This window comes from Mixophyes fleayi, chromosome 7, assembly GCF_038048845.1.
Source record: "Mixophyes fleayi isolate aMixFle1 chromosome 7, aMixFle1.hap1, whole genome shotgun sequence".
NCBI classification, from domain to species: Eukaryota; Metazoa; Chordata; class Amphibia; order Anura; family Limnodynastidae; genus Mixophyes; species Mixophyes fleayi.
In genome coordinates, this window is record NC_134408.1 from 118,072,000 (window position 1) to 118,094,078 (window position 22,079).

Below are 22,079 nucleotides of genomic sequence, written 5' to 3' on the forward strand. Positions count from 1 at the left end.
GCTAGTTTTACAGAGATTTTATAAGGATAGTGACAGGGTTGATGTGCTGTATTACGGAATAGCTTGGGATATATTGAATTATTGTTTACTTGTATATTTGTAAGTACAAAAATATTTTGCACCAACTCAAGTCACTGAAGACTGTATGAAGACAGCTTGTTAATTGTAAGGTATTAGACAGGAGAAACATACAAGAAAGGGAACAAGTAATCATTAGTAACAAATGATCCATAAGACGAAATGTTGAAATAAATATTTATTTTTCTGATTCATTGATATTTAAAATATTCCTCACTATCATGCTTATTCCTTTTTTTTATTTGTCTCCTCTATATTCGAAAGACTTTTTCTTGCCTAAAGTGTGCTCTTATTGCTGTTTATCCAGCAAGTTACACTGTTGTTCTGTTTTGCACAAACCCATCATTACAGAAATTGTAATTTGCCTCTAGTTGGTTTTGAAAAGTTATGTTCCTATGTGTTGTCATATCCTATCCCTCTCAGATCTCACTAGTACTTGGGTGGCTGTGTCTTATTAGTAGCTAAGTACCGAAGTTGTAATATACATTCTAGAACACCATAAATAATATTCAACACTCATTATGCAAGTTAGAAAGATGATAAAGATATAAGTTATGTTTTAACACAGTCAACTACACAATTTCTAAATATGACATTCATCTGCTATGTGGATAGTGTCCTTAACAATCATTTTTTTTAATACCATAAGTGATTTTTGAAGCTTTTTACAGGATTTTATGTTACGTAATCCATACATTTCAATGGCTTTTTAATCATGTGCCTTATCCACCTATACACATAGTTCATGTCTCGTTCACTGAACCAAAAGTAGCATTGTTATGTCATTCTAATAACACTGATTAAGCCTTTCATGATGTCCTACTCTCTTCTACATCACAAATTAATGATGTTGTCTTTGACTGATTGGCGCTTTGCACTTCCTTACTAAGGAATCGGGGGTTCTTTGTTAAGTTATTGAAAAGGAACCTATATGAGAGTTTGGACAATATTCCTTACATACACGGCCAGTGGAAGCTCTGTGGGTGCCCTAGGTGGCACCACCCCTCAAGCATTGGGCCTCCATACCTGCTGCTTCTTACCTTAGCAGAAGGGAAGTGGGGGTGTCATCTTCTGTTCCTCAGACAGGGAGAGTGGCACTGGGCTGTGACATCATAGCCCAGAGCCACACTCCCAACTTATCACACTCCCAACAGTTTCACAAGTAAGAAGCTGCCAGCTTCTCTCCTCCAAGTCTGCGGCTGATGCTCTGTGTGGGTGCCCTGTGAGGGCATTAAAATACTGGATGAGTGACATTATGTCACTCAACTCTCTTAGGTGCCCCCTACCCATTGGTGCCCTAGGTGACCTGCTTACATGCTGTTCTCAACAACATTATGTCAGATTGTATTCATTTCCACTTTTCAACTAATGACTTCCTGTTTGTGGTTAACCAGATAAATTACGTTTCTGGGTGGGTAACATCACCTCTGCTAGATGGGTCTTGGAATTGTCAGACCTTTCATTTGAATAAACCTTTTCTGGTATTTTATCAGGACAAAGAAGGTCCAGGTTTCATTCCTAAAGTTATCTCTCCAGTTCACGTTAATCAAGTCATAACTTTTTTCATCTCTCTGTCCTAATCTTAAAAATTAAAAGAGCTGTCTAGATGGGGACAGTCCCATCTAATATGAGAGAGGAGGGAGGTATGGATCTAGTGTACATCCAAAACAATTGGTCATCTTATCTCATATACCTTTAGCTATTACAACTTCCTGAAAATTTAGTTTCAATACTTTCAGCTAATAACACATAAAACCACCTTAGGGTATATACAAATATTATTAAAGAAAATCCAAATGCATAATAAATATTTACCATATGTATACAATAAACAGTGTGTGCTCTTACCACATTTCTTAATATGTTTTCTTCCCCATCTTTTTTCTGTAAGATTGGCTGCAGTGGCTTCAATTCTTCTAACTCTCTTTTATATACAATGTGCTTTCCGAGATAGTACTGGGATTCCATATGTATTGGAGTTAAAACATCCCTTATGTCTTTCTAAAATAAAAATGAAAGAGAAAAATTTCAATAAGAAAAAATATTAAAGGTAATGGATACTTGGACCAAATTGCAATATTTATCATGATTGGCCAGGAGGTTTGGCAGCAGCAGGCCATACCTGGCCCAAAAGGGTGCCCCCGGATTGGACGTGAGACGATCACATGAAGTTCACATTTAATCTAGGGGTGCTCTCTTTGGTCTACACCAGGCCTGTCCAACCTGCGGCCCTCCAGATGTTGTGGAACTACAAGTCCCCGCATACCCTTCCAGCTATCACCTGGTTGTCTACTGGCAAAGCATGCTGGGGCTTGTAGTTTCACAACACCTGGAGGGCCGCAGGTTGGACAGGCCTGGTCTACACCCTGCAGCCAGGCATCCTGGACAATTGAAATAAATGTTACAATTCAGCTGTAATATTTATTGCCTTTATATCTGTGCAAAATTGTTAGTAACATAATAAGGCCTAACATAACATGTATAATAAGCCCTATAAATAAAGGTTATTATTATTATTATTATTATTATTATTATTATTATTAATAATAATAATAATAATAATAATAATAATAATAATAATAATAACATTAGAAAAGCTAAAATCTTCTATTTAATATAAGGTTGAATTGTAATGATATTTGGGTTTTGTTTTTGTTTTTTATAAACCATTTATAATGTATCATTACAGCTCCAGGAAATTGTTTATTACAATACACTTAAGAATTAAGGAAGAGCTCCCATATTTATTAAACAAACTGCAACACCCATATGATATGCTGTTTGCTCTGCCCATAAAGAACTGCCTCTGCTTTCTTCCAGCTACAAATGCAATAAACAAAAGTGCCATCATCTTATACTTAGTACTTCTCAATTTAGATGCATCTGAGGGTAAATTTACAAAGCAGTAATTTTTTTGGCTCTTAGTAAATCTCAAAAAACACAAAACACAAGCACAAAAATGTGTTTGTGATTAAGTTACAAATGAGCAGTTTTTTATTCACACCTCCATGTTATTTAAGAGTTTGCTTTTGGCAAACAGATATTAGCCACATTATGAACCGAAATTGGCCATAGGTAGGACTCTCATGTGTCACTGGTTTTGTCACTAGAGATGATCAATGTGTAATATTGGAATTCTACTGCCTATGGTTTAAAAAGATTAGCTGAAATAGATTCTGCATTAGGTCTATTTTTTCTTTTGGTTGGAGAAGACAAAATTTATATCATCATCATCACCATTTATTTATGTAGCGCCACTGATTCCGCAGCGCAGCCCGTACAGAGAACTCACACACATCAGTCCCTGCCCCATTGGAGCTTACAGTCTAAATTCCCTAATATACACACACAGACAGAGAGAGAGCCTAGGGTCAATTTTTGATAGCAGCCAATTAACCTACTAGTGTGTTTTTTTTGAGTGTGGGAGGAAACCGGAGCATCCCCTACACAAACACAGTGAAAACATACAAACTCCACACAGATAAGGCCATGGTTAGGAATTGAACTCATGACCCCAGCGCTGTGAGGCAGAAGTGCTAACCACTTAGCCACCGTGCTGCTCCAGCTCAGACATATCATATGGATGTTACCTGTGATACGAAGGTTTGTGGATACACAAAAGATGAATTCCCCAATAAACTGACCCCTAAGACAGCAGTAAAACAACTGGTCGTTTCCCCCTTGTTTATGTGTCAATGAACATTGCACCAAAAACATCTGATCTCTGTAATACCAGAAGAATCAAAATCATATTTCTAAAGAAAAAAATTCCTTCAGCACTTAAAATGGATCATTATATAAAGAGAATGTTCCCCAATTCACCACATGTTTAAACATTTGCCTTCAGTGTATACACTTGCTATTCTGCACATTATTCCAAAAACTAAATTACTTATTAATTATTCTGTTTTCGGACTTAATGGAATGTGAGTGTATTCCAGAAAATGTAAAACACATTTAATTTGGTATGCTTGACTTTCAGCAGCAAAGCCGATGAGGCGGACACAATATATTCTATATGAATATTTACAGTTTTATGGTTAAAGGAATAAATTTTACCTAATAAATGGTAATAATGTTAATTTATCTGGTGGGGGGAGAAACATAAAAGGTTACGCAACATAAATGGTTACAGAGTTTGCTTTTGGACAATGTTTCATTAAATAATGGCCCTTGTGTCCTGAAAATTTCTTGTATAATCTTTAAATTACTTGTTTTTTTTTACTTAACATTAGCTTTAGTACAATTGTGTAGTCCTGGACATGGGTCAATAGTGTGTTGATATAAATATATTTACATTGTATATTCATGTGAAACATAAGTTCTGTAGCGCTCCAAAACGTTGAATAAACAGATTAGATAGCAGCTACTCCAGCTCAGACACTCCAACCAGCAAGAGAGTAATCTAGAGATAAGGAAACAAATAGAGCTGGAGAGCGCTCATAGGCAGGGGCGGGCTGGACCGCGGGGGCAGGGGGCAGCGGGCACCAGGGCTGCTCAGTCTAACGGCTCTTCTGGCCGGCCGCAAACCCCCCCCCAGGGATGAAAAATTAGCTCAATATTGCCGATCACGCGAATCGGCCGCGTCAGCGCACAGGCGGCCGCATCACATGACATGCAATGCTGTCGCGTCATAATGACGCGGCCGCATCGCGTGTCATGTGATGCGGCCACCTGTGCGCCCCCCGGGCTGATACCTGCCAGCCCACGCCTGCTCATAGAGGGAATTGAACGCGGGCAGCGCACTATTACCGTTACTAAGGTAATAGTTCCGCAATATTACCGTTACTAAGGTAATAGTCCTGCAATATTACCGTTACTAAGGTAATAGTTCCGCAATATTACCGTTACTAAGGTAATAGTTCCGCAATATTACCGTTACTAAGGTAACAGTTCCGCAATATTACCGTTACTAAGGTAATTTCAGCACTGATTTACGCTTGCAGCTCTGTGAGCCACGAGTAAAAATCTGCGTTAAAATTACCGTACTAACAGTAATGATGTGCACCCCGCGTTGTTCTTTAATTGAATTACCCCCATAGTGTGATAATGATAATTCACCATGTATGATGGTAATCTCAAATATAAAGTGCGTACAATTAATAAGTAAAATTAAGCTTATCTGAAGTTTGCTTATCCCACTCCAATCGATATTTGAAAACAGATCCAATCTAGAGATGAAGATTGACAGAGCTATTCCAAATTTTTAAAGGCTTCATTCCATAAAAAAGAGGTCAACTGGTCTTGTACACAGTTTATATTTGAAATTTGAGAGAGGGAGAGAGAGAGAGGGGGAAGAGAGGGAGAGGGAGGGGGTGGAGGCATAGAGAGAGAAAGAGAGAGAGGGGGGGTGGAAGAAAGTTATGTTTGTGTTTATTATTATTATTATTATTATTATTATTATTATTATTATTATTATTATTAGTGATTGCAGACCCCTAACTCACCCTCATGAACACTTGGTGTATTTTGCAGTTTTCAGCTTTCTGGTAAAGTTCAACTTTCCCTGAGTAAACCTCGAAAGTTCCATTAGCAGAAAAGTAGAATCTGGCAGGAGTCCCGCTCTTTCTTTTAACATCTGAACTGATATTGTAATGCAAAACTGAAAAGGCAGGAGATACATAATTATTACTTTCGATTGTCTTGAGAAAAAAAACAATCAATGTAACAGATAGTATAATGAAAATACTATATATAAATACGGGGTGATTCAAAAGTCGCAGTACACCCTTTTATTTCAAAAACTCTACAGGAATTAGGCCGATTGGCCGATTTCAAGATGGCGCCCATGTTTGGTACATACCGTAAAAGATTGACCACGTCACCCATACCTTTTTGGAGTATTCAGGTTTCCCAATTTCCTGTAGAGTTTTTGAAATTAAAGGGTGTACTGCCACTTTTGAATCACCCTGTAGATGTTTTTATATTTCCCCAAGTGATACAAGAATCCAGAGCAGTGAACTACTGGATTCTAAACTACCAAATCACTACACATCAAGCTCAGCTTTATAGAAATATAATCGCTGGACAGCCAAGGGCAATACAGTTCTAAGTGTTTCACAATGTACAAAAGTAGCTCCAACATCGCTATAACTAGTTTGATCTAGATAATGTATCAGTAAATTAACCTGAGAGGGTAAGGACTATTATGGAAGAACTGTTGCTCTAGCTATGGCTATACCCAGCCCACATACAATGACTCTCCTGCTTGTTCAGGTGCCTGTAAAACCCAAGAGTATATCTTACCAATGTGACCAGGTACTCCCCGTCCTTGGTACCTAAAGCAGACCGTGACATTCATGCACACCGCAGGGAGCCCGTTTTCCACACATTCAGCTTTTGTCCGATTCACAGTATTCGGTACTTTTAGGAATGCATCAATAGTAACAACTGGTTTTGTTCTAAAGAAATAAATAATAAAGTACACAAATACATTTGCGTTCATATTGATTCAATGTACATTGTCTGCTTTAATCTTGAGCCAATATGACAAATTTTCTAAATTTACCTATATACCATCCAGGTAGCAAAATTCCCTGTCCATAGTTAACCTTAAATATTAAATTCTGAGTTTATATGTATTATGTCATGCAGCTAAGTTACAGCTATCAGTAATGTTTAGAACATGGACAAAAGCAGATACCTGAGCTTTCATTTTACCAGCCATGCAATAATTAGGCGTACATGTCTAATTTAAAAAACAAAACAAAACAAAAAAACCATGGAATAATGCAAGGCTGAATTTGTCGTTTTAACAGACTAGGAAGCTTACAAGGATAAAGCTGGCTAGTAATCCAAAAAACATTTCCAGAACCCTAAACACCTGCTTTTATATTAGCTTTGAGCTGAAGTATAACCCAGGTCTGAACATTTGAGTGCGCCACAAACGGTTATTTGGCCCTCTTCTGGTGGTTCCCAATCGTTTTTTTTAACTTTGCAACACACCTGTCGCACACAATTTTATTCTGTGGCACATGTATTAAAATATTGTAATAAGTAAAATTAGATTCCTCAAAACAATGAGACAAATATTATCTTTTTATTGTCTTTGAAAATATATATTACATATCATGCAGCAGGTGCCCGTGCTACAGGAAAAAGCGGCCCCAGGTTGGTCAGCACAGGGTTGATGCTTCTATGGTGGAAAGAGGGTGCAAAAAAACATGGCTGAAAAGCATTGGTGGTTTTCCTGGACCCCCTGGACTGTGGAGGCAACAATGAATTTAACAAGATTGGAATACCTGCCGTGGCAAACCAACCCATGACAGTTATACCAAAATATTTTGGTGATTTTTAAGTTTTGTTTTTTCCCATTTGGATTACAAGTAAGGAAGGAAAGAAGATTTGATTTTCATTTGGCTATGACAGATCAAGAAACAATAAAAATACAGATTATTGATTTTATTTAATAACATGATTAATGAGGGTTTCAGGGAGTATTTTATTCATTTAAACTTTATTTGAAAATCGTGTATGTGTCTATTGTTCTGTACTCTTTTGGCATTATGGATTGAGGCCAAACTGGGTTGGCAAAGTTGCCACTCTGGTGGTCACAATCTTGTTATTTACCCAGGCCCCATAGCCAAGAGAGTCCGGCAGAGCCCAGCACTAGTGCAGGGCTGGTAGCTTAGTGGAGAGCGGCATGCTGTATTTCTGCCCCCTCCCATATAGGTACCAGCCCTGCAATGAGCAGGATGTCTAGTACTGGGACGTGATGAGGATTTGGGGGGGTACACACTGCTCATTTTTTATCGTTTCCATATTTTAAGCAGTGCACTGTACATGGGGACTGTTTTGTTACTGGTGGCGAGGGCGCCTGCAAGTAGGCCTCTCTGCTTAATGTGTGCCATTAAAAGTACAGGCCTCCGACAGAGAACTACATTTCTAGGTACACTCCCGATAATGTAAAAAAAAAAATCTTTACACACACACTTACACAAACGTGGTAAGTAATTAAAACAGTCCTGGGGGTAAATGTATTATGCCACGGTTTTTGCAAGTCGCCAATATTCGCCAAGTTTGCCTATAAAGACATTGCCATTTTACATTTGCCCTGCAAAGTCGCCGAATATATGTGTCTTGCAAAAAACGTGGCATAATACATTTACCTAATGTCCCCTCACTCTCATGATTTAGTAAGGCCATAAATAAAGCAGTACTGTACGGGAAAATGGAAAAGTTTCTTGAAGTGAAGCAGGTGGTACTGGAGGGGACTGACCTATAGTGTGTCATATAAATATAATAACTAATATAATTTGTTCTCACCTCAGCAGCACAGTGGCGTCAGACAGAAAAGCACCAACTGCAACATCTGTGAAAGAGAACACATAGGTGAGACACTGGCTGACCTTTATCATCATAATCTGGTACAGTCTGTTACTGAGATATCTCTTAACATAGCAAATGAGGACATTGTTTTACCTACTGTCCATGTAACACTACAACAAAGTGATGTATGAGGTTTGCTGTACAACAGAGTTTTTTGTGATTACTTGTTCAGTTCAAGAGTACATTAAACAAATAAATAGAATAAGCAATGATTAATGTTTTTTCAAGTTTCAATACAATTTAAGCATTTTTTTAACATTTGTTTTATTACTACTATTATTATTATTATACCTGCCCCTCGCACTGTTTTTTTAAATATATCTAGTCCCCAGCATGTGTCATATACCCTATCTCTAATTCCTATGTTTGTCAGTCCCCCATTGTCCCTCCTGCGTCTTATGTTTCTGGCCTGTATCCACATGTGTCTTTGTGGGACTGCTGTGTGTTGGCCTAATGCTCTCAGGAGAACACAATGTCTTGGTTGGTGACAGGTCATAGTTGACACAGGTACAGTGGACGCATTCTGAACCTCTCAATATATTATCCAAACTCTATATTCCACTAGAACAGCTCTTACTAAAATAATGTCAAATGATCTTTTGAATGCCTAAGGGTTATTATTCTCTATTAGTTCTTCTGGGTCTACCTGCTGTCTTCTCAATAAAACCTTTGGCTCCTTTAGCTTAAAGGACACCCTCCTATTTATGTTATCATCATATTCCTCCGGCTATTCTTGCAGTGTCTCTTTTGCAGTTTCCACCTCCCCCTTGCTTCCTCTATCAGGTGGAGTACCACAGTTTTCAGTACTGGGACACCTTCTGTTCTCTCTCTATAATTCTCCCCTTGGAAACACAATCAGCAGGTTTGGTTTTCAGTATCATCTCTATGCTGATGACATCCAACTTGATATCTCCTCCAATTATATCGCTCCTGATCTTTTGACTCTAGCAGTTGTCTTTCAGCTGTCTGTTCCATTATGTCCTCTGCACCTAAGTTCCCTGCGTTCCCACTTTCCACTAACACCTCTGCACATCAACACTACGATATCTGTCAAACCATAGGGTTATAAAGGACTCTGTCCTATCTTTTACTCCCAACATTTAATCTCTTGCAAAATCATGTCACACCTAAAACATAAATCTTGCATCCACAACAAGAATTTATGCCTCAGCTACTGTAACACCCACTAATTAGCCTTCCATTAACACTTCTCTCCACTTCAATCCATCTTGAACAAGACTGTTAGGTTGATTTTCCTCATTAATCATTTTACTAATGCATCCATTCTCTGCCTCATTGCACTGGAAGCCTGATTCTTGTTGCATATAATTCAAAATACTGGTTCTCATTTACAAAGCCCTCCAGAATGTTGCACCTTCCTACATCACTTATTTCTGTTTACCATCCTACTCATGCTTCGTGGCCTGCTAATAACCAACAGCTTTTATCCAACCTTATCACCACCTTCCCAGCCTGCAAGGCTTTATCTGTGCTGCACCTAAACTTTGAAATACATTAACTTGACCAATCAGACTAATGTCCAACATTTAAATCTTTTAATGTGCTATAAAGAACAAATTTTAAGGGACAGAGACAGGACAGAATTACTCTCCCACCTAGTCGGGGGAATGAGTTTTACACATTTATCTTGGAGTTCCTATCACTGTCAGTACCCTGCTATTACTAACCACTTCTAATGATGCTACTCAGCCACCAGACACTCACTGACTATAAGTGCCAACTGTGGCGCACCCAGTTTTAGGACAATTGTTACTGCCACCACCTGGCTCCTTCACTGTCACCTGGTACTGAATACTTCTGGCTGGTGTGTTTAACTGTGTTATTCCCTCCCCAGTTTCGATTTCTGAATGGACTTTTATTTCTTCCTTGAATAGAAACAATTCATTTCCCTTCATCATCATCATCACCATTTATTTATATAGCGCCACTGATTCCGCACCGATGTACAGAGAACTCATTCACATCAGTCCCTGCCCCATTGGAGCTTACAATCTAAATTCCCTAACATAGACACAGACAGACAGACAGAGACTAGGGTAAATTTTTGATAGCAGTCAAATACTAGTATGTTTTTGGAGTGTGGGAGGAAACCGGAGCACCCGGAGGAAACCCACGCAAACACGGGGAGAGCATACAAACTCCACACAGATAAGGCCATGGTCGGGAATTGAACTCATCACCCCAATGCTGTGAGGCAGAAGTGCTAACCACTGAGCCACCGTGCTGCCCCTTCCCTTATCTCTAGATTTGTATTATTTACCTTGATATCCATTGCCGTCGGCATCCAGTCCCCCGGATATCGACTGCCCAAACATGCTTAATGAGTAGCCAAATTTCTGCCCATTTATTCTCTGTAAAGTTAATATAAAATAGAATAGCATCATTGTCGGAAATGGAAAATATTTGGCTTAAATGCAAAGTGAAACCACTAACTATTTATACCTATATTATAGCGAAAGGTATGTACCATGTATAATGGGTGCTCAGTGGCATATATATGACAAGATAAAAAAAAACATAAGCACAACCAAACACCAAAAGGCAGCGGTTCCCAAAGTTCCAGAGTGTGTACCGCGGCTCCCAGGTGTGCCGCAGCGTTGTCACAGGGGTGCCGCAAAGAAGAGAAAATAGGCCAAGTAAAGAAAGTAAAACTACAGAGGGGAAATGATGATAGGGAACAGCAATGGACGGTGCAGTGTAATGGTGAAGGGGCAGTGTGAGAACATGAAGGGGCAATGTGAGAACATGAAGGGGCAGTGTGAGGACATGAAGGGGCACAGTGTGAGGACAGGGAGGGGCAATGTGAGAACATGAAGGGGCACAGTGTGAGGACATGAAGGAGCAATGTGAGGACATGAAGGGGCAGTGTGAGGACATGAAGGGGCAGTGTGAGGACATGAAGGGACACAGTGTGAGGACATGAAGGGGCACAGTGTGAGGACATGAAGAGGCACAGTGTGAGGACATGAAGGGGCAGTGTGAGAACATTAAGGGGTGGTGTGAGAACATTAAGGGGCAGTGTGAGAACATGAAGGGGCAGTGTGAGAACATTAAGGGGCGGTGTGAGAACATTAACGGGCAGTGTGAGGACATGAAGGGGCACAGTGTGAGGACATGAAGAGGCACAGTGTGAAGACATGAAGGGGCAGTGTGAGAACATTAAGGGGTGGTGTGAGAACATTAAGGGGCAGTGTGAGAACATGAAGGGGCAGTGTAAGAACATTAAGGGGCGGTGTGAAAACATTAAGGGGCAGTGTGAGGACATGAAGGGGCAGTGTGAGAACATTAAGGGGCGGTGTGAGAACATTAAGGGGCAGTGTGAGAACATGAAGGGACAGTGTGAGAACATGAAGAGGTAGTGTGAGAACATGAATGGGGCACAGTGTGAGGACATGAAGGGGCAGTGTGAGAACATGAAGGGACACAATATGAGGACATGAAGGGACACAGTGTGAGGACATGAAGGGGCAGTGTGAGAACATGAAGGGCAGTGTGAGGACATGAAGGGACACAGTGTGAGGACATGAAGGGACACAGTATGAGGACATGAAGGGACACAGTATGAGGACATGAAGGGGCAGTGTGAGAACATGAAGGGGCAGTGTGAGGACATAAAGGAGCAGTGTGAGAACATGAAGAGGTAGTGTGAGAACATGAAGGGACACAATATGAGGACATGAAGGGACACAGTTTGAGGACAATAAGGGGCAGTGTGAGAACATGAAGGGCAGTGTGAGGACATGAAGGGACACAGTGTGAGGACATGAAGGGACACAGTATGAGGACATGAAGGGGCAGTGTGAGAACATGAAGGGGCAGTGTGAGGACATAAAGGAGCAGTGTGAGAACATGAAGAGGTAGTGTGAGGACATGAAGGGACACAGTGTGAGGACATGAAGGGACACAGTGTGAGGACATGAAGGGGCAGTGTGAGAACATGAAGGGCAGTGTGAGGACATGAAGGGACACAGTGTGAGGACATGAAGGGACACAGTATGAGGACATGAAGGGGCAGTGTGAGGACATAAAGGAGCAGTGTGAGAACATGAAGAGGTATTGTGAGAACATGAAGGGACACAGTGTGAGGACATGAAGGGACACAATATGAGGACATGAAGGGACACAGTGTGAGGACATGAAGGGGCAGTGTGAGAACATGAAGGGCAGTGTGAGAACATCAAGGGGCAATGTGAGAACATGAAGAGGTAGTGTGAGAACATGAAGGGGCAGTGTGAGAACATGAGGGGTAGTGTGAGAACATTAAGGGGCAGTGTAAGGACATGAATGGACACAGTATGAGGCCATGAAGGGGCAGTGTGAGAACATAAAGGAGCAGTGTGAGAACATGAAGAGGTAGTGTGAGAACATGAAGGGACACAATATGAGGACATGAAGGGACACAGTGTGAGGACATGAAGGGGCAGTGTGAGAACATGAAGGGCAGAGTGAGAACATCAAGGGGCAGTGTGAGAACATTAAGAGGTAGTGTGAGAACATGAAGAGATAGTGTGAGAACATGAAGGGGCAGTGTGAGAACATGAAGGGGCAGTGTGAGAACATGAAGGGGCAGTGTGAGACCATAAAGGGGCACAGGGTGAGGACATGAAGGGGCACAGGGTGAGGACATGAAGGGGCAGTGTGAGAACATGAAGGGGCAGTGTGAGGACATGAAGGGGCAGTGTGAGGACATGAAGGGGCAGTGTGAGAATATGAAGGGACACAGTGTAAGAATATGAAGGGGCAGTGTGAGGACATGAATGGGTAGTGTGAGAACATGAAGGGCAGTGTGAGAACATGAAGGGACACAGTGTGAGGAAATGAAGGGACACAGTGTGAGAACATGAAGGGGCAGTGTGAGAACATGAAGGGACACAGTGTGAGAACTTGAAGGGGCAGTGTGAGAACATGAAAACGGGACTGCTTGGAAATTATTTTGGATTAGGAGGGCTTTAAAAAAATTATGGAGACTCTAAGGGTGCAGTAAACTGGAAACGTTTGTGAACCACTGCCATAAGGTATATGAGGCATCTTTTATACAAAGATGTAAAACAATAAATATAACACAAGTTCATAAGGCAGTCAAGAAACAAAACAGAAAACTTTGAAGAAAAAAAAATAAACAGAAAATATGTATAAAGTTAATAAAAGCGTATAAAATGGTAATACAAAAAATTGGAATAAAGACTTGGAATAAATACTAACATAGATGTCATGAATTGGCACAAATATATTTCTAGTAACAAATGTGTTACATATTGCAACAGAGAATCACATATCTTATTATTACTGTTAGATATACTATTATCATTTGCTTTACTTGATTTTATTGCTGAAGTCAACATACACGCAAAAGGAATATATAGGTAAAAGGTCAGTTCCTAAAGGGAACTGTATATGAAAACGATAAGAGAACTGGCTTGGAATTACTCACTTTATATGTTCTCATTCAGGGGTAGTGTGAGAACATGAAGAGGTAGTGTGAGAACATGAAGGGACACAATATGAGGACATGAAGGGACACAGTGTAAAGACATAAAGGGGCAATGTGAGAACATGAAGGACAGTGTGAGGACATGAAGGGACACAGTGTTAGGACATGAAGCGGCAGTGTGAGAACATGAAGGGCAGTGTGAGGACATGAAGGGACACAATGTAAGGACATGAAGAGACACAGTGTGAGGACATGAAGGGACACAGTATGAGGACATGAAGGGGCAGTGTGAGGACATAAAGGAGCAGTGTGAGAACATGAAGAGGTAGTGTGAGAACATGAAAGGACACAGTGTGAGGACATGAAGGGACACTATATGAGGACATGAAGGGACACAGTGTGAGAACATGAAGGGGCAGTGTGAGAACATGAAGGGCAGTGTGAGAACATCAAGGGGCAATGTGAGAACATGAAGAGGTAGTGTGAGAACATGAAGAGATAGTGTGAGAACATGAAGGGGCAGTGTGAGAACATGAAGGGGCAGTGTGAGGACATAAAGGAGCAGTGTGAGAACATGAAGAGGTAGTGGGAGAACATGAAGGGGCAGTGTGAGGACATAAAGGAGCAGTGTGAGAACATGAATAGGTAGTGTGAGCACATGAAGGGTAACAATATGAGGACATAAAGGGACACAATATGAGGACATGAAGGGACACAGTGTGAGGACATGAAGGGGCAGTGTGAGAACATGAAGGGCAGTGTGAGAACATCAAGGGGCAATGTGAGAACATGAAGAGGTAGTGTGAGAACATGAAGAGATAGTGTGAGAACATGAAGGGGCAGTGTGAGAACATGAAGGGGCAGTGTGAGAACATGAAGAGGTAGTGTGAGAACATGAAGGGACGCAATATGAGGACATGAAGGGACACAATATGAGGACATGAAGGGACACAGTGTGAGGACATGAAGGGGCAGTGTGAGAACATGAAGGGCAGAGTGAGAACATCAAGGGGCAATGTGAGAACATGAAGAGGTAGTGTGAGAACATGAAGAGATAGTGTGAGAACATGAAGGGGCAGTGTGAGAACATGAAGGGGCAGTGTGAGACCATAAAGGGGCACAGGGTGAGGACATGAAGGGGCAGTGTGAGACCATAAAGGGGCACAGGGTGAGGACATGAAGGGGCAGTGTGAGAACATGAAGGGGCAGTGTGAGGACATGAAGGGGCAATGTGAGGACATGAAGGGGCAGTGTGAGTACATGAAGGGACACAGTGTAAGAATATGAAGGGACACAATATGAGGACATGAAGGGACACAGTGTGAGGACATGAAGGGGCAGTGTGAGAACATGAAGGGGCAATGTGAGGACATAAAGGAGCAGTGTGAGAATATGAAGAGGTAGTGTGAGAACATGAAGGGGCAGTGTGAGGACATGAATGGACACAGTATGAGGCCATGAAGGGGCAGTGTGAGAACATGAAGGGGCAGTGTGAGGACATAAAGGAGCAGTGTGAGAACATGAAGAGGTAGTGTGAGCACATGAAGGGACACAATATGAGGACATGAAGGGACACAATATGAGGACATGAAGGGACACAGTGTGAGGACATGAAGGGGCAGTGTGAGAACATGAAGGGCAGTGTGAGAACATCAAGGGGTAATGTGAGAACATGAAGAGGTAGTGTGAGAACATGAAGAGATAGTGTGAGAACATGAAGGGGCAGTGTGAGAACATGAAGGGGCAGTGTGAGACCATAAAGGGGCACAGGGTGAGGACATGAAGGGGCAGTGTGAGACCATAAAGGGGCACAGGGTGAGGACATGAAGGGGCAGTGTAAGAACATGAAGGGGCAGTGTGAGGACATGAAGGGGCAGTGTGAGGACATGAAGGGGCAGTGTGAGGACATGAAGGGGCAGTTTGAGGACATGAAGGGGCAGTGTGAGAACATGAAGGGACATAGTGTAAAAATATGAAGGGGCAGTGTGAGGACATGAATGGTTAGTGTGAGAACATGAAGGGCAGTGTGAGAACATGAAGGGACACAGTGTGAGGAAATGAAGGGACACAGTGTGAGAACATGAAGGGGCAGTGTGAGAACATGAAGGGACACAGTGTGAGAACTTAAAGGGGCAGTGTGAGAACATGAAAATGGGACTGCTTGGAAATTATTTTGGATTAGGAGAGCTTTAAAAAAATTATGGAGACTCTAAGGGTGCAGTAAACTGGAAACGTTTGTGAACCACTGCCATAAGGTATATGAGGCATCTTTTATACAAAGATGTAAAACAATAAATATAACACAAGTTCATAAGGCAGTCAAGAAACAAAACAGAAAACTTTGAAGAAAAAAATATAAACAGAAAATATGTATAAAGTTAATAAAAGCGTATAAAATGGTAATACAAAAAACTGGAATAAAGACTTGGAATAAATACTAACATAGATGTGATGAATTGGCACAAATATATTTCTAGTAACAAATGTGTTACATATTGCAACAGAGAATCACATATCTTATCATTACTGTTAGATATACTATTATCATTTGCTTTACTTGATTTTATTGCTGAAGCCAACATAAACACAAAAGGAATATATAGGTAAAAGGTCAGTTCCTAAAGGGAACTGTATATGAAAATGATAAGAGAACTGGCTTGGAATTACTCACTTTATATGTTCTCATTCATATGTGTTTATAAATAACATCCTGTGAGAATAAACCCAATCTCCGTGGAGGTGGTTTTTTTGTATGTTTTATATATGAATGTGCTATATAATCATTATGCGAAGGAAATGTAGCATATAGGAAAAAGCAAACAATAGTGACTGATAGTCAGTATCTTTGGACACTGGGGAACATTTAGAGTTACGGGCAAACCCACAAAAAAGGGAGTCAATTTGCATTTAGACAAAATGTTGCGATGTAATGGGTACAAATGCATTTTTTTTCATTAAGGGAAAAATACTGTTTGCTTGGGTGGGGTACGTATTTTTGGCTGCAATAATGGGGTACGTATTTTCAGCTGCAATAATGCAGACATAGAAGTTTCTCTACATGCTTAATTGCATATATTTTAGAAAGTCACATTGGACAATTGCAGGCAATTAAGCGTGTAGGGAAACCTCTATGTCTGCTAAATGGTAAGTCCCTATTTCCTCCTTTTCAGGCTTATAGTAATCGCAATTTTTATGTCGGGCTAACTGTGGTCGGCGTTATTACAGGGGAAATACTGACTACCACCAGTTTGGTTTATTTTTACAATTCGATTCAATTTAAATGTGCCCTCCCTCCCTGCAGCACATGCAAGGCTCAAAATTGCATCTTCTAGCTTGTTTACTCTGTAGATATTAATTAAATGGTGCTGGTCATTAATTCATATTTAAGATTTTACATATATAATATTAGCATTCCCTAATTAATAATGTGACATATGCAATGCACTCTAAAGTGCATTGCATATATCACATTATTCATTATATAGTCATAAATCAGTAACTATACATCTGAGATGTTTGTGCCCCAATGTCCAGCATCACCTGGACATTATTTTTAATTAGTTGGTAAAGTCAAGTAACAAAAAAAGAAGACTAGCAAAAATAAATAAACAGAAAACCATTGCAGTCCCTGTACAGTGCTAGTTTTCTTATATGGTAAATACAGGCATGATATATTCTACCCACAATATACATTTTTCCTATAATAGCTTATGCTTGAGTGGGGGAAGAAACAATATCATAAATTAGATTGCATTATGTTGTTCTTGATCTGCTGCAGTATCACTGGAACAATTATAAAGGGTCAGAAAGAGTTTTAAAGTATTCCATGGAGACGATATGCAAATAAGCTGCTCCTGTTCAGGACAGCAGACGTCTGGAAAATGTCATTTACATAGCAGCCATCTGATTTCCCACAAGCCTGTTAGCTTCAATATGAGGGGCTTTGCTCTGATACAGTAACCTGTAACTTTTTCTAGTGACATTTAAGCTCTCAATCTAACCAGTTGTCTGTGGCGGTGTTCAGTGCCACTTTAAGACATAAGGGGTGCAGGGCAAAAATCACATAATTGGGACTTTCGACTCAAGACAAAATTATAGTCTCTTAAGACTCAGGATAATTCTGGTGTCTTTGCTAGGCTTACAGATATTACAGCTTTTTAACGAAAAATGTATGGTAATTAATGCAGATTTTTTTTTATTTTTTAATGCACAGCCAATAAGACAAAATGGTTATTTTGTATTTTGAAGGCACCTAGGTATTTATTTAGTACTGTAGGTGAGCATTACAGTTTCACCTAGAACAAAAGATTAGAGAGTCAAATACCTGTGTAAACGAAGGTGTAATTCCTTTTTCTCGTCCATTATAAATATAAATAGCACCTTGCAGGTTTTCTTCTTGTGGAGCCCCAATGGCCACATCTGCACAAAAATAAAAAAAATGTATGAAATACAATTTTACTATTTATACTTCAATCACAATAAGTAGTATTGCCAAGTCCTGGTTGGCTGAAGCTTATTAAAATATCTCATACAATAGTTACAACGGAACTTTAACGCAAACAATTTACAATCTATCAAATACCTGAAGAAGGAAGGAATAGAAGCGCACAGCAAACACAGGTAATATTATGTTAAATCACAAGGTGGCAGTGTTACACATCGTCCATTTAAACAACCATATTCTTCCTAATACTTAGGAATAATTATTTCATAATAAATTATGACTGCTCTTTACAAGACTACTGACTTGTGCTCCTGACTTATTAAGTAGATTTGTATTTTTTTTACACTAGTCTTTTCAGAAAACAAAAAAAAATAAATATTTATATAATTGCAGCAATCTTATGCACATAACATAAACATTAGTAAAAAAATTAAAGGACTTGAAGACCTTATTTACATTTCGCAAATATTTGATATGTGAGTAACTTCTGCTATGTAAATGATACGAATACATTAAAATGACCTAATGGCCTACAAAAAGCTAAAACATCACAAATAGTATATTTATTACCAGTGATGTATATGAATTATTTTTATTATTATTTTCAATCTTTCATTGCATTTAATGATGAAGGGAACATGGGTAGATGATGAATGGAGGGATAGAAAGGATAATTGACGTCTTAATAGATACAGTATGTCCTACATTCTGTATGTCCTACGTTCTATTATAATGGCCATGTCCATGCACACTGCCTTCCTCTATAGGGATCAATGATCCCTTCATGCACATCTACTTACTTTCTCTCTCAGCTTGGCCCATCATTGTTACAATACACTGATCAGTGGCGCACGCAGGAAGGGTTTCTGAGTCTCCACAAACCGCCCCCCCCAGCGCTAACTTAGTGCCCACCATAGCGGCACTGTCCTATACAGCAGCTGCAGCGCTGTCAAAGAACCATCCGCGGCGGTGCTGTATTGTATACAGCACCGCCGCGGACGCTTCTTTGACAGCGCCGCGGCTGCTGCATAGGACAGCGCTGCCAAAACTGAGCTGCTGCACATGCGCCCGTCACTCTCGTGGGGTTTTCTTTTTTGGGTCGCAATCCTGCGTGCGGCCCTGCTATAAAGGTAGATTCAATTCCCTGCATTGTTCTTTAGAACAACGCTGCCTCTGCACTATTACCGTTACTATGGTAATTTCATCGCAGATCAGCGGAGAATTTACCTAAGTAATGGTAATGATGCGCAGCTATTACCGCAGTAACAGTAATAATGTGCAGCTATTACCGCAGTAACAGTAATAATGTGCAGCTATTACCGCAGTACTGGTAATAATATGCAGCTCTTACCACAGTAACGGTAATAATGTGCAGCTCTTACCGTAGTAACAGTAATAATGGGCAGCTCTTACCGCAGTAACGGTAATAATGTGCAGCTATTACCATAGTAACAGTAATAATATGCAGCTCTTACCGCAGTACCGGTAATAATATGCAGCTCTTACCGCAGTACCGGTAATAATATGCAGCTCTTACCGCAGTAACGGTAATAATGTGCAGCTCTTACCGCAGTAACGGTAATAATGCGCAGCTCTTACCGCAGTAACGGTAATAATGTGCAGCTATTACCATAGTAACGGTAATAATGCGCAGCTCTTACCGTAGTAACGGTAATAATGCGCGGGCCTTGAGAACGCTGGAAATTGAATCTGCCTCATAGAGAACAAATACTCCAGGTTTTTCACCCATATGAACTTACTAGCGTATAACTAGCACTATACTATTATTTGCTTACTAACAGTAATTTAGAGTAAAACTATGCTCTATGTATGAGCAGGCAAGTGATATAGCAATAGGTGTTGCAACCGAGCCTGACTCATAAGCTGAGTACTATCAGGATCTGGGCTGCTGATAAACATCCCCCGGTGAGCAGCCCAGTTTCATGTTTACTTAAGTTGGTTCCTCAATGCTGAGCAACAGTGACGCATGAGGCAGAAAGACATTGGGGTCTATTTAAGAAGTGTCGGAGAGCCAAAATGCCGATGTAAACCTTTGAGAAATCATAGATTACTGCTGTCCCCATAAGCCTCTCCAAGAGCACTCCGGCATAGGGATCGCAGCGGTACTTCCCTATGCGGTACTTATTGAAGGCTACCCCCCTGGGGTCATAAATAGACCCTTTGTTCTGCACTCACCAGGTAAGTCCGTCAGTTGGATCAGAATAAAGATTATTTAAGTATACAAACAATGTTAGATTTCATGCCATTGAGAAAGGGTCCAAAGTGTAGCCGGGGTGTCATCCTTTGGAACACAAGAAGCATAGCTCCAGCTATGATGGTAACCATTATCACATGCGGGTTCTTCTTCTTCTTCTTTGTAATAAAAGTATTTTTAATTTTATTGCCATTTTCTTCTCCTTTATATATACCCATGAAGGTAATTCCACAATACGAGTCTTTTTGCCCTTCACACTTAGATTGATTAATATGAGTGGAGGGGACACTGGCAAAACTGATTATGAAAATACTTAATGATAATTAAAACTTCAGATAAAAGTGAATACTGTCGTCTTATATTTGTATATTTTAGAATATTATAAAATATAGTTTATATTGTATATTTATACTGTAACTGTCATTAAAACCTGGAATTTATTATTTTTAATAATATTGCTGTTCTTCAATTTTTTTTTTTACACTGACCACAATTTTGCTAAGTGTCCGGGCCTTAAATAATATGCTTTGCAAACCAAAATCAGCGGTCTGTTTACTTATTTCTCCTTTTTGTGACAGGAAACCACATCCACAAAAACAAGATGTATCACTTTTATTCTCAACCATGTCACACACCGTTCCCTCCATTGAAAACACCTTATTTATCAAGCTGCTTCTGACCCACATCTGCGTTTTGACTCAGGTCTATTGAGCTCAATCTGTTGTCAATTCTAATTGTGTTGATCCAGAAGAAACCAAAACCCCAGTGAAACAGTGGCAAATTTAGCTGCACAGGGACAAGAGAATCCCTTCCTCATCTCAAAATTGGCAAAGGAATAAATTTCCTGGGTCAATCAAACCCATAATAGCTTCTACTAATTATACCTACAGATAGAATTTTTGAAAGAAAGGCGTCCAAAATATTTTTTCATTCTGATTTCATTTGCCATCTCCAGCTCATGTGATAAGGAATTCCACAGCTTAATCACCCTATCCCCTTCCTAGGATGATGGTGAATCATGCTTTCCTCTATTTCCAACTGATGAGCCCTTGTCCTCTGTATGGTCCTTGATATAAATGTCACTTGATAAACCTTGCCATTAACCTTATATATATTTGTGCATATTAATTAAGTAACCTCTAAAGTACAATTTTTCCAAAATTAAGAAGCCTAGCTTTTAAAGAAAAAAAAATCTGTCCCATCCATTGCCTTTAATAATGAGGTTCCATGCATCTAAACCCTCTCATGTTCTCTTATGTCCTTCTTACATTGATGTGTCCGAAACTGCACGCCATATTCAAGGTAACTTGTACACTTATGAGCAGGGGCGGACCTAGAATGATTTTAGGGGGGGTTGATTTCACATAGCCACGCCCCTCCTTCACTCTGCTTAGTTGGTCCTGGTGGGCCATGCCACCTTTTTGCCCAAAGATTGGACCTCTCAGCAGCAATTTTAAGGTATGAAGATTGCTGCTAGGAAAGGGCGCGATAGCCCCAATCCCCCCTCTAGATCTGCTAGTGCTTGAGAGTTATCTGTGAATTTACCCAAACTCTGATTATAA

General features: G+C 40.2%; 1 protein-coding gene and 1 long non-coding RNA gene across 2 annotated transcripts in view; both read right to left on the reverse strand.

Moving 5' to 3' along the window:
* LOC142098060 (uncharacterized) overlaps positions 1–22,079 on the reverse strand; it is a 404,421-nt gene that overhangs the window by 36,755 nt on the left and 345,587 nt on the right. The gene's annotated exons all lie outside the window — the stretch shown is intronic.
* The window catches only part of ITGA4 (integrin subunit alpha 4), a 114,191-nt gene that overhangs the window by 31,211 nt on the left and 60,901 nt on the right, over positions 1–22,079 (reverse strand). The window contains exons 11-16 of the mRNA XM_075180502.1: positions 18,183–18,277; positions 10,688–10,778; positions 8,344–8,389; positions 6,325–6,479; positions 5,526–5,680; positions 1,927–2,079 (exon numbers count right to left, since the gene is read on the reverse strand). Coding sequence (XP_075036603.1) covers positions 1,927–2,079; positions 5,526–5,680; positions 6,325–6,479; positions 8,344–8,389; positions 10,688–10,778; positions 18,183–18,277 — 695 coding nt within the window. The remainder of the gene's footprint in view (positions 1–1,926; positions 2,080–5,525; positions 5,681–6,324; positions 6,480–8,343; positions 8,390–10,687; positions 10,779–18,182; positions 18,278–22,079) is intronic.